Below are 12,712 nucleotides of genomic sequence, written 5' to 3'. Positions count from 1 at the left end.
CCACTGTCTTCTGACATAAAATGGGCATTAAACATGTTTTTCTGGATGTGTGAGTTTCCTGCACCGTGATCTAGGGTCTAGATTTTTGTCAGTCACTCAGTAATACATACCAGACAATACATATTCAAAGGTGCTAGTCTGAACTTATTTAGCTTAATGGAACCACTCAAGATATGAATAAAGAGGGAGAAAAAATAATTAGATGGTGTAAGTTAGCAAAACTCCAATTCCCTCGGATAAAAGATGGATGATTTCCATTTCAGTCATGTAAAAACCAAGTTGGCTCATTATTTCTTTGATATTAGGTGCTGCTTCTGAAACATTAAGTCTCCTACAGTTTCACCTCAGAGTACTGCGCTGGCAGCTTTGACAGCCTTATTCAGTTACATCAGCTCAGCACATCAGTTTTTGTACTAAATTCATGATTCACCCCTTGCTAATTTATGCGTTTGAAGTTTCTGAATCCTCCAAAGAGTCCATTCTCAGTTATGGCATTTTGGACGTTGGGGAAGATCTTAAGCCATCTGTCGTTTCCCATCTGGTTTCACCATCTGCTGCTCAGCGATGCTACAAAGATCAGATGTTAAGGTATATATCTCCCAGATTGCACGTCCACATGGGCTTTTTAATTCCTGTATCAGGCAAGGAGTCGTGTGATCAAACTATTGCTGGTGTGGAAAGATCCCAAAATCGATCGGAGGATGGCTCAAACATGATGTGGCACATTGTCAGTCTTTTTAAAAAAAATGATATTTCACAGCTGAGGGTGCACAACAAGGTCTGGCTTCACAGTCAAACCCACGTTTCCCTCCGTGTCATCTGTTCTGATTTTGCCCCAATTTTAGAGTCACCAGTCAAGATGTGTTATCCGTGTTGCAAATGTTCTCTGATGCACTCCCCATAAGCACAGGCAGAATTAGGACACATTCTGTATAAGTTGGTCCCATGAGGAAACACTGAACTGAAATGCAAAACGTGTAATTTATTGATGTGTGTGCCTCTGTGTGCATGAACAGAAATGAACTCTGTTTGGCTTGTAGTTGAGCTGCATGAGAATCAAGATAGTCATGGCGGCAGCTGTGTGGATAATCATCACAATTTTGAGGTAGAAAATATATTGAAACCATTTCAAAACCAATGTTAAGATTTTAAAACATAAAAAGAGCTTTAAACTAGACATGAAATGTAAAATAATTGATTTCCCCTCAGCTTTTACTCAAAATTCTGATCATTTGCATTGTGATCAATACTTCCACTTGGACAAAGTCAACATGATCGATGAAAATTAGCTCTTTTAGAGCATTTAATGGAGGAAAATAAAGCAGCTTCTCCATCTTCACCCCCTTGATTTGACTTTCTCTTTTTCCTTAAAAGCTTCCACGCTGATCCCTCCATTCCCCCTTCCGGTTGCCTTGCTTCAGATCGATGTTTTCCGGTCTGAAATAAGGAGATTACCTTGGCACACTCACCCTATCCTCCCCCAGCTTTTCAGCATGCTTGCACCGGATCAAGTTCTTCAATTTCTACCCTGCTTGCTCCTGTGCATCCCAACTATCCCTCGGTTGTGGCTGAGAGAATCAGGTCAATCCTGGACTGCGGGATCAAATGTCACCTGGAATCCCTTTGTCTAAGGTGTAAAATACAGATCCAAAGGTTTACGCCTCTCCCTGTTGCTTACTTTATTTATTAACATCTATTAGAATATTCTGATTACAATTCTATTTTTTTCTTAATGACCAGTTAAGCACAAAGAAAAAGCCACTACAAAATAGAATAATTTATTTTAGAGAGCTACCTTGAATAGGTCCATGATGTTTCTTCAATGATGTATACAGTGGTGTTCACATTGGAAATTTAAAATACGATATTCTGGACTCTGCTTGTTTATACACCAGTCAAGTCCACCTTCAGCACAGCAACGTCCGATTCAGGAGCTCCAGCATATTCAAAAGTCTTGTATAAAACAACTCATGATATAACATATTGAAATGTACAGCGATTTTTAAAACACATTTCAAACGTGATACCAATGCCGCACGCGTAATCTCACATGGTGGTGATGCAGTTCATGTACAATAGGTACTGCCATCCATTAAATAAAGCTTTTTAAATAAATGCACAGCGAAGCCGACCTTTAGATGTCAGGCTGGTCACCGTTGTGAAAAATAACCTGACGCTCCTGCCTGCAAATGAAATTTCTGAACTCCTCAAATATTACAAATATTCTCAATGTCTCTGAGACATTTATTCTTATTCTCTTTTGGCAGCTCCTTATAGCAAAATTCCGTTATGAGGTTATTATGGGATATATTATTTGTATCAACAAGAGTTGTGCTTTTGCTCGTCAGTCATATTCAGTGAACATAAAAGCATCTGACGTGCGTTAAGAAAGTTGCTTGTTTATCTAGTACCAGCAAACATTTAACACATTCCCCAGACTACTATAAAGGTGCCACAATGCTTTAATGTGATTCATAACACTAGCGACGTTCTGAAAATGTTTAGCTTGAAGCTGACCGATATAAATATCTGATAGACGATATGAGACAAATACATATAGTAAACACGTAATGCAGTTCCATCAATGATTAGGCAAAGTGAACATTGGTGCCTCTTTTCAAACAGAAGCGTCCAGTCCTCATCGATCAGGTTAGTCCTTCATCCATCCAATAGTCACAATATTCAGTCAATGTTGTTGTTTTTCCCCACTCAACAGGCAAAGTGGTCCATTCTTTGCGCAGGTGGTTGTTTTTCCATAAAGCTCTCATATTAAATAATAATACAGTGTTTTTGAAACAAGCTTTTCTTTTTTTTTTCACAGCCTCCTGTGCCGTTCTCTCTTGTTTAGAGTCGTACCTTCGAACACATCGACTCACGTGACGTGTAAATACGCTCGAATGATTGTCTCTTCATAAAGTACACATCACATAGATTTAATCAGCCATATGCTCAACACACACTCTTACAAAAAAAACAAAAACCCACACTCTTCACAGAGGAGGAAACACTATTCAAGATGACCGCAACGGTTAATGTCGGGCGAGAGTCTGTCTGCGAGACAGAAAAAAAAAAAAGATTGGAAAAAAAAAATACAATTAAAACCAGCATCAGCGTAATCAAAGACTCGTCCTCAGGGTCCTGTTGCTATTGGACGAGAGCTGTGTGTCAAACGAAAGAGGAGAAGCCAGCGGTAGGGGGTTGGGCGGCACATCCCAGGCTGCTGGGGGGCCGGTATAGGGTGCTGTGCTGGCTGGGGGGTTCAGATGACAGCAAGGATGGGGTAGGAGTCCGGCTTCCCTTAGACCTAAACAGGGTGCCCTGGCCCTGGCCCTGGCCCTGGACCTGGGGCTGTGGGGACGGGGCGCCCTGTGGAATGAGAGGGGGCAGAGGGGGCACGGGTGGGGGCTGCTGCCGGGACTCCTGCTCCACCAGAGGTTCCGGTTGGGAGTAGCCGTAAGCCGGCGGGCGAGAGACGCCCTTCTGCTGCCGCCGCCAGGAGTTGTAGTACGTAGGATCGCTGATGTAGTGGTTGACGAAGGAGTGTGTCTTCTGCCGGCTCTGGTCCATCTCGTATTCACTGTCGCTGCCCTGTGAGCCAATCAGGACGCAGAGTTCAAAAGAAGAGGAGACAAAGAGTAACCACAGCTAACTGTCCTACAGCCTTGTTCCTGTCAGACCACACTAAGACGAGTCCTAACACATCAGCACATGATTAATTAAACACAAGTGGAACTCTAACCACTACGCACGTTTCACACATGGAAGCTCACCCGTGGCTCTCTGGAGAACAAACGTTACAAGTGTACACAAGTGAGGCCTAAAAAAAAAAAAATGAACACAGATAATATTCAACAGGATTAATTTGCCTTCGCTTACGACACCGAGCCGAGCTCCTTGTAATTTCAACTTGTTAAACATTCGTGGGTGAATCCTGTCACCTTTTTCAACACGCTCGTACAAAGTGCGAGGCACAAACAGCAGCAGAAAAATGAGTCTCATAGAAAACACTCCACATTTGTGAGTGCCTGATAAAGTGCCTGCGAATCTACTGCTCTTTTTGAGATACACCAACTTAACAGATGTTGAAAAAGCCATTTATTTGCACAAGTGGCAGGTAAACAGTGGGAGGCTATACAGGGGGAAACAAATAACACCAGTTTGAGTCTCCCACGATTGTGGCGCTTGTTCAAGCTGGGGTTGAACAATGTTGTGATTGCGCAGGTAGCAGAATAAATTGGCCGTTGGAGAACTGGTGAGATTGCGGGAAGACAGATGTTCACAAACTGCTTCTTCGTCTTGCTTCATCCATTTGTGCGTCCACGCTTTTGACCTCTCTATCTTTTCATTTTTACTTCCCCTCCCTATTTCACTCAGGAATACTGAGCAGTTCAGATCATCACTTGAGGAATTGAGACACAGCAGCTATGATTAATTCAACATTTCCTGTTTTATGCAACTTAATCAGTTTTAAAGACATTTCAAGACGTGAGAATCAGTCCCATGCGTTCTTCCCATGGGAGAACCAAATACTTCGGATCCTGAGATGTCATGTCTGGTCAATCCCCAGAGTTAGTTCAGCTTGGAAATGGTGCTTCATAATGGCACATCTATCTACTTTACTATCAACAAACACAAGGATATACAAGGAGGACTTTCTTACTTTGAGAGATTTCACAGTTAAATTTCACTTTCTTTTTTCATGCTTGGAATACAAATACCTGAGAGTCAGATATCTCAGAGGGTTTCTCAGTAAGGCTGCTGCTCTCTGCTGGGATCAGGTCATTGTACTTTGTGCTGACATCTTCATCAGAGTAGTGAAGACTTCCAGGACTGGGTCTTGGTGGAGACCTGGATAGATGAGAACAAACAACTGTGAAAGGGACCACATAAAAAGCACGGACAGCATAAATGGTTAAATAAGAAAAAAACCAAAAGTTTCATCTTAATGGAATCACATTTCCCTTTTGGAGCCTGAAGTAGAACTTTGTCTTTTTTTTTTTTTTAGTGAGAAAAATATTTGAGCAAATATTTCCCAAGACAGACACCATTGCATCATTATAAATCTGGTGCACATGGACAAAGATGACACTGCAATAACAACATCATAGTGAGCAAGCTTCTGAGATATTTGCCATAACCTCTTGTAAATGTGAAACTAAAAGTTAACACGGCAATACATATGCAATTAATAGCACTTCATTTGTTCCCTGTCTTCATACTTTCATGGAGAACGATGAATGTCCCTTTTCTGCACTGCCCAGCTAGGGCGCATACAGGATTAATGATCAGCTATTAAACATGATGCAATGACTGGGCATAATTTCACATTCAGACTGCATTGCAATAGCCTGTTTAATAAAATAGCAACTAATCAATTCTGTCACCTCAACTTTGCAAGAGAAGCACAAACACAATCCTGCATAAAAACATATTAGCATCTCCATGAAAGGGATATTTGAGGTGATTATAGTTGAATGACAGAGACTCTGACCTGCAAAAAAGCTGCAAAACTACGCATAGCCTTAAGCTCTGCAAAGTATTATAAAGTTCTCTTATGAGCATAGGTCAAGGGATAAGACCCTTTGCTTCTTTTGGCTCCAGTCATCAAGTCCATAAAGTGAAGCGGAGAAAAAGCATCTGTGCAGACAATTACTTTACTCTCTGCAGTAATGATTGTTCAAGGTCTTCTGAGACTGAATTGGATGGTCAACTGGCCAAAAATGGACCGCTACCTTCACATCACAGAGTTACATCAATGGGCTCAGAACATACCTCAGGCTAAGAGAGCATTAACGGAAGAGTTTGCTCAGTCATGAAAGCAGATGTTTAAATGACTTGAAAATGGCAAAAGGTCTAAACAGAAGAAAAAGAAGAGTAAAGACTGTGAAGTCAAGTGCAATAAGAAGGCATGAACCAGCTGACCTTGAAAAGCTCTCACATTAAAAACATTACACAGAGGTATGCGAGAGATAAATCGAAAGAAATACTACAAACGGGGGTCTTAGCAGACATAACATGACATAAATGGCCGTGAAAAGGTTGACATGGCAAAGGGAAGGGAGTGGGTGTACAGTGTAAGAAACAAACACCAATGTACTTAGGATTAAATCAAGGTTGGGTCATACATTAAAAGGAAGGGGAGAGGATTGTGAGGGAGGGACGATGGATCCTGCTACCAATCCAAAATGCTGCTGGTGAGCTTTGAATTATTTAGGAGCGCTGTATATTTCCCCTCGCCTTATCTGACTAACTCATCCTTCTTTCCCTCGCCCTTTCAAACATCCCATGGGGTGCCCTCCCACTCTTCCTCCTTAGTCTACATATCATTAGCAAACAGTATGTAAGCAGATTGGAGCGCTTAAAAAAAAAAGAAAAAAAAAGGGAGCAACTCAAAGCCCTTTGATCCCTCTTGATGGCCTCATTGGTCAAGGAGAAAACAGACTCATCGGCCCCTAATGCACCCCTTCGAGCACATTCCATCATAATATGCACAATGATGTCCAAAAAGGAACATCATTTTTTTTTGTTGCCGATGCAGATTCTGAACTTCAAAACTTTCTATGGCTTCCGGGGCGGCAAACTTCTACACAGTGCATTCATTCCCTTTGCTCCTCGTACTTTTGAGAATTTTCCTCTTATCTAATGTTTACCTAAACATTTCCAAAGAGCTAAGTCCAGCTGATGGATAAAAAGACATGTCCTCATACCAATGCTAATGCGCTTTAATGGTGAGATAGGTCCCAGAACACTACCTTCGAACAAACTCTGGGCCAGAACCCAAAAGCAAAAGACAGGCTCTGACCCATAAACAGCCTTTGTTTAAAGTGTGATGGACAGACAAAGAACACACACAGACGCTGGTGAATGCTGATTAGCTGGTATTGTGCTGGTCCTTTTTATAAGTTGTTGCTCTGAACAAACACAGAATATCAACAAGGGAAAGAGAAGGAGAGTCCAATCAGCAGCTGAGCTACTCGAGGCTCGATTTGAATGAAACACGATTGTGGGCAAAGGGGAACACCCAGCACTACCTTATTAATCCTGTTGGTAGCATGCAACACATCTCGTGGCAAGAGGAAACTCAGACTTTGCACACGGGATGTGAATACAACACGCAGCTGAATAATGAATGGCTGGGTGTCATCACGTGACTCGTGACCCGTTTGAAACGATCGACTGACCGTGTGTAGATGCCGTTCTTGCGACAGAAAGAGTTCTTCACCGAGAGGCGTCGGTTGTTGAGCTCCAGGGCCGTGAAGCGACCCTCGTCGAGGCGCACCATGTCTCCGTGGTTCAGAGGCAGAGCGGTGCAGTTGGAGTGGTTGCCTGGAGAGGAGCATGAGGATGACACTGTTTGGGTTTAGGGATGAAATCAGTGATTTATGATCCTCAATCAAATACACATTCAAATTGAGTCAACACAATAAAACTCCAGTGTAATGTTTGAAATTTGCAATATAATAAGGATCCATGAGAATAAATACTGCTTTCTGATTGGATCAGTAGATCATCATTATCATTATCTGCTATCAGTCAGACTCAATGTCCAGTCCTGGCCTCTAGTAAAACAAATAGCCGCGAGCGGGCTACATCAGCTTCATGGTTGGGAAAACTGGGGAGGAGTCACAAGATGCTAAGAAGCTCTCTGTGTCCAACAAACACACACCCCTCCCTGAACTAACCTCCCCGAGTTTACTGACCCTGGTAACCCTGACATCGTGCTAAATTGCTGATAAAGCTAGAAAGCCTTAATCTGAGCCGTAATCTCACACCTCGAAAAAACTCTCCAAACTCTCTTTCGCCTCTTAACTGACCACTCTGTGCTGCTGGTTGATTAGAGTAAGCTTTAAAAAAAAACACCCTAGATGCCCCCGCTGAGATTACTTGCCAACCATAATGAAGTATTAACAGTAAGTGTAGCAACATTGATTAACTACCCCTACCTCACCACGAAGATAAGAAACTCTGATAAAGAATAACTGAGAGCGGCAATGTCACCTGGGATAATTCACAATGATGGAAATTGGCTTCTTGCTGCAGTGCTGTATTTATATAATTACTCTCAGTCTGACTAATGAACTGAGCATTAAACCACTGCCAAGCCATTTATCCTGGTATTGATTCTCACTGCAGTTAGACATGAACAATAATGTTTATTCACTCGCCTGTTTCTGCTCTTTCACCGGTAACCTTTACTCTAATATTCCCCCTGTCAGGCAAACAATATTGAGGAAATCCAGGCAATTTGTCTAATACTATGAGCCGTTTTTGAAAATCGACTTTGGATGCGCGAGCATTAAAAAGCAATTGTCAGCAGAGCTGTCCGGGAGACGACAAAGTCGTTCATAATGGAGAAGATAAGACATCAAGCAGTGAGTTTCGGGAGACGCGTCATGTTTTTCCTACCTGAATCTGTTTTTTTAGTGTATTTTTTACTCTGGCCTCGGATGATGAGGATGAAAACAAGAAGGAGGATGAAGATGAGGCCCACCAGAGCAATCACGACCAGGAACCACCATTCCTCATAGAATGGTGACACTTTCTGGGCTGAACACATAATATACAAAAGGTATTAAAAGTAATAACATTTATAATAAAACAACCATTGTTTTGCTTGCATTCTGTTTTAGTTAGAAATACCTGATATAGAGGGGGAAGGGGCACTGGGCGACCCATAGCCATAGTCATTGACCGCAATGACCCGAAAGTCATAGGTGACCCCTTCTCTTAGCATGTCTAGGTTAAGGGTGTAGGATGTCACTTCTCTAGGGATGTCTTTGATGAGGATGTCCCACAAACCTTCATCTACAGGAAGAAAAGAAAAGGTAAGTGAATATTCTGACTATCTAAACTGAAGGAAATTCAAGTGGAGCATCTAGAACCCAAAAATGACTATTCACCAGAGGGTCTGGCCTCGATGACGTATCGTGTGATGGGTGCACGCCCCTGATCACCGCTGGTCCAATGCAGTGTGAGGGCAGCACCGTACCGAGAAATAAAGGGCTCTCCAGGAGGACCGGGGGCTCCTTGGGTAGAGAAAAATGATGGATAGAAAAATGCCCCTTTATGAATAAGGAATATTATTAATGACATCACAATAAAGTAGTGATATATCATAGTCTCACCTTCTCCAGGGCCGGTGGTGATGTTGGCCTCTACCTCGGGCCCGTAAGTAAGGGTCTTGGCCCGGACGCGGAAGTTATAGGTGACGCCATCAGCCAGGTCTTTGATCTTCATCCACAGGGGGGCGCTGCCCTTCACATCCACCGTCACTATCTTACTGACACCTGGAGTGCGAGGAGAGGAGTCTGTACAGAAAACACTAAAACTCTAGATGCTGCTTTCAAGCGACCAATAGCCAAGTTCTGTGCATGTGAACAAATACACATAATTATATGGACAAATTCAATTCAAAGTTAGAAGACAAACTCACAAAGTATTACAGACATGCATATTTTTGCATATAAAACAAAAAAACCCCCAGTCAATTAATCCTGCAGCCTTCTAGATAAACAGACAGGAAGACACACAGGGACCTTTTTATTATGGCAGACAAACTAATATTCGCTGTCTTCTCTACCCTGTTCGCTTTTTGCTCCGGCCCGGGTCTATTAGCGGATAGCCTAGGGACCGCGGCAGCCTCGGCTCAGCATTCCACCTCTGCTCCCAATTACTTGACAATCTAGTCCAGGCAACCACGCTTTAGTCAGCTATTACCCATGTTTCTCTCAGTGACGGATGGAGTTGTGAAGTCTCACCAGAGCAGGCTAACATATATATTTTTATCAGTCTTGCCATTTATGTTACTTCAGGGCCTAAACTCATCTGCATCAGATTAGCGCAAGAACCTAAAAGGAATATACTAACTAGGCAAGAGGTTGTAAATTACTGTCTGCGATAGCCAGCTGAGGAATGTCAAAACATGGCAGGGCCATTAGGCTCCAGGCAGAGTTTCTCACCATCTACTGCAGTGCAGGGCTCGTAAACTAGGCGGTAACCCTCGATGATGCCGTTGGCTCGCTTGGGCTCCCCCCAGGACACGTTGACTGAAGTCGTGGTCAACTCACTGAAGTGGATGAAGGCGGGAGCGCTCGGTGCTTTTGGTGAGGAAAGGAAAGTTCAGAGGCAGTGACAGATAGATCTCGACATCAAAAGCAGCAGCGTGGACAAGACTACATATTCATGAATACATTTGTAAATTCTCCTCCGTAATTTATTTATGATGCTTACACAGCAAGCAATTTGAATTTCAGCAAAATGTTTTTAATTTATTTGTGACATCCCTCTCTAACAAACATTAGACAGTTCAGTAGAAGTTGTAATAACAGTTCAGAATAATCTCAACATGTAAAGTTAGTTCTGGACCAACTTTCTCCTATTTGCTCCAAATTCTACAATCCAATAAAAAAAAATATCCACATACATTTTATTAAATTGGCAACAAAAACTGAACTGGACCAGTACAACAGAAGTGATTCCAAAAACGTATCTCAAATTCTACAGTAGGGAATGGGATATATTTACAGAAGGAAAAAAAGATGTTATCGTAGATGGCATGAAATGAAACTGGGAGAAAAAAATGAAAACAAGGGGAAAAAAATGACAAGAGTTTCATTGTTCAGTATCAGCAGGAACAATAAAATGTTTTGTGTGCGTCGAAATACGTCCCATTGTGTGCAGGCTGTTAAAGAAAATGTGTCACTGAAAAGCTTCAAGTCGACATAAGAGTGTGCAAAATCATTCTGTGACCTTGAAAAAGCGCTGTGAGAATTCTGCCTGCTAAAACCAGCCCAGATCCAACAGAGGCTCAGGATTTCACCACAATTCTACATAAAATTCACAAAAGCTTGTGTTGGCTCATTTCCAAATACCCTGTGGTCTAGAGAGCCAAAATTCCTGGCTGTGTTTTTAAGTTCTCAGCACTTTGTAACCCTTGTCAATGTCACAGTCTTCAAGGGAGCAGAAAATAAAAGAGGCATTAATACTGTAAGCCATTTTTGTGCTGAAACCACAGAGGAGGGACTCCAGCTAGCTGGTAAACACATACGTTTTTGTGCATTTGCAGTAAAAAACAAAAAACAAATAAAAATAACAACTAATCTGTATGTGTCCCCCCACATTCCGCATTCATGCTGCTGACATCAGGTTTCCACACTCATGACATGTCCGGGAAGAGGTGCCAAGAAGATCCATCTCTTATGTTATATTCAAAATAATAAAGCTAAACACATAAAAGTGTTTTATTTTCTAGTGACTCTACTGGAGCCGCTGTATTCCAGCTTTTGTGCAAGACTTTGAATTGAAATTAAAACACTAAAATATTCTCTTATTGACTCCCTTCATGACTTGTGAAGGGACTTGCCTTGAGATAAGACATTAGCATTTAAGAATCCCACTGTGGTTAAGTGTGTAATTGTGTGTAGAGAGAAGGTTAAGAGGAAACACACAGAGGAATAATTAAAATGAAAAGCGTAACATTGTGTTGTCGACTGGAAGACATTGGTACAACTTGTCCCTGATGATACAGTTTTGAACTTTACTGCTTCTTTCTCAACCCCGTTTCAATTAGAGGAACTGACCTGCTTGCTGAGTGCGCCCTCTAGTGGGCAGGGAGCGCGGCCCATCCCCTGCAGCATTGAAGGCAGCCACACTGATCATGTAGGTGGTGTAACCCGTCAGGTTCTTCAGCTTCACCCCGAGCTCCGGCAGGAACAGAGTACGCAGGCGCTCCGTCTCGTTCTGGAGCTGAAACTCCCAGAAATAGATCTATAAACAGAATTAAACAGTTCAGTGTGCAGAATTAATGTTTTTCATCGACAATATAATAATATATGGAAAGAATGATGCAAGTTTGACTGATTTGGAGCAATACAGAGAAAAGTTTTCATTCTACCTTGTAGCCTTGTATGTCCCCATTCTGAGCATCCAGAGGAGGAGGGTCCCATGTGACATCCAGCTGAGTGGCGGTTGAGGATTGGATGACCACATTTTGGGGAGGGGAAGTTGGAACTAGAAAAGGAGCCACGCGTGAATCATTATGTTTTTATACGTTTTGTATAATCACGGTACGGCAAGGGAGGAAACACACCTGCCTCTCCGACAAACACTTCCTGTGGCACACTGCTGGGACCCTCCCCCACAGCATTGTACACGCTCAGTCGGATCTCGTAACGTTTGTGTTTACTCAAATCTGTGAGGAGACAACGCACCGCAGCATTACAACAGAACAGTTGAGATAAAAGAGTAAAGAAGAAGTTACTGCAGGGAGACAACACTGTCAAAGCGGCGCCCGTGGTAAGACAACATCGCAAATCGAACAAAAAAAAAAATAAGGAGGGTGGAACTTTGTTCCGGGGCAGGCTGATGTTGAGGTGGTTTTTTTTGGGAGGGGGTCAGAGGGAAGAATTGTCATGAAGTAAAGAGAAAGAAAACACAAGATAACAACAGGGCTACATGGACGAATCTAAGTCATCTACACATCATGAGAATGAGCGGCTGGAGTGGATACAGCTGAGCGGGAAGATGGTGCGGCGTGCACTTAGCGTAAATCACCTCACAAATGGCGTAATTTGTGAAAACGTATGACAGGCAAACAGATGGAGAGACATAACGGGAGATAGAAGACTTACTATCCAGTTCGTACTGAGTGAGTGAGGATTCACTTAAGTTCCTGATGCTGTAAGGAGCTGGAGTATGGATGGAGGATAGACAG

At 42.5% G+C, this 12,712-nt stretch overlaps 1 protein-coding gene across 4 annotated transcripts in view; it reads right to left on the bottom strand.

Annotated features, from left to right (window-relative positions):
• Nucleotides 1-1,796: 1,796 nt before the first annotated feature.
• Nucleotides 1,797-12,712, bottom strand: part of sdk2a (sidekick cell adhesion molecule 2a) — an 86,850-nt gene continuing 75,934 nt past the window's right edge. Inside the window, exons 34-45 of one of the 4 annotated variants that reach the window (XM_068337886.1) lie at nt 12,630-12,686; nt 12,089-12,190; nt 11,894-12,009; nt 11,580-11,766; nt 9,960-10,097; nt 9,126-9,308; nt 8,901-9,026; nt 8,641-8,805; nt 8,407-8,547; nt 7,182-7,350; nt 4,719-4,848; nt 1,797-3,588 (exon numbers count right to left, since the gene is read on the bottom strand). In XM_068337886.1, the coding sequence (XP_068193987.1) occupies nt 3,166-3,588; nt 4,719-4,848; nt 7,182-7,350; nt 8,407-8,547; nt 8,641-8,805; nt 8,901-9,026; nt 9,126-9,308; nt 9,960-10,097; nt 11,580-11,766; nt 11,894-12,009; nt 12,089-12,190; nt 12,630-12,686 (1,937 nt within the window). In that variant the 3' untranslated portion in view covers nt 1,797-3,165. The remainder of the gene's footprint in view (nt 3,589-4,718; nt 4,849-7,181; nt 7,351-8,406; nt 8,548-8,640; nt 8,806-8,900; nt 9,027-9,125; nt 9,309-9,959; nt 10,098-11,579; nt 11,767-11,893; nt 12,010-12,088; nt 12,191-12,629; nt 12,687-12,712) is intronic. The other 3 variants (XM_068337888.1, XM_068337887.1, XM_068337889.1) reach the window with 3 other exon arrangements.

Source organism: Antennarius striatus, chromosome 16, assembly GCF_040054535.1.
Source record: "Antennarius striatus isolate MH-2024 chromosome 16, ASM4005453v1, whole genome shotgun sequence".
Taxonomy (NCBI): Eukaryota; Metazoa; Chordata; class Actinopteri; order Lophiiformes; family Antennariidae; genus Antennarius; species Antennarius striatus.
This window is presented reverse-complemented; position numbering and strand designations above follow the sequence as displayed.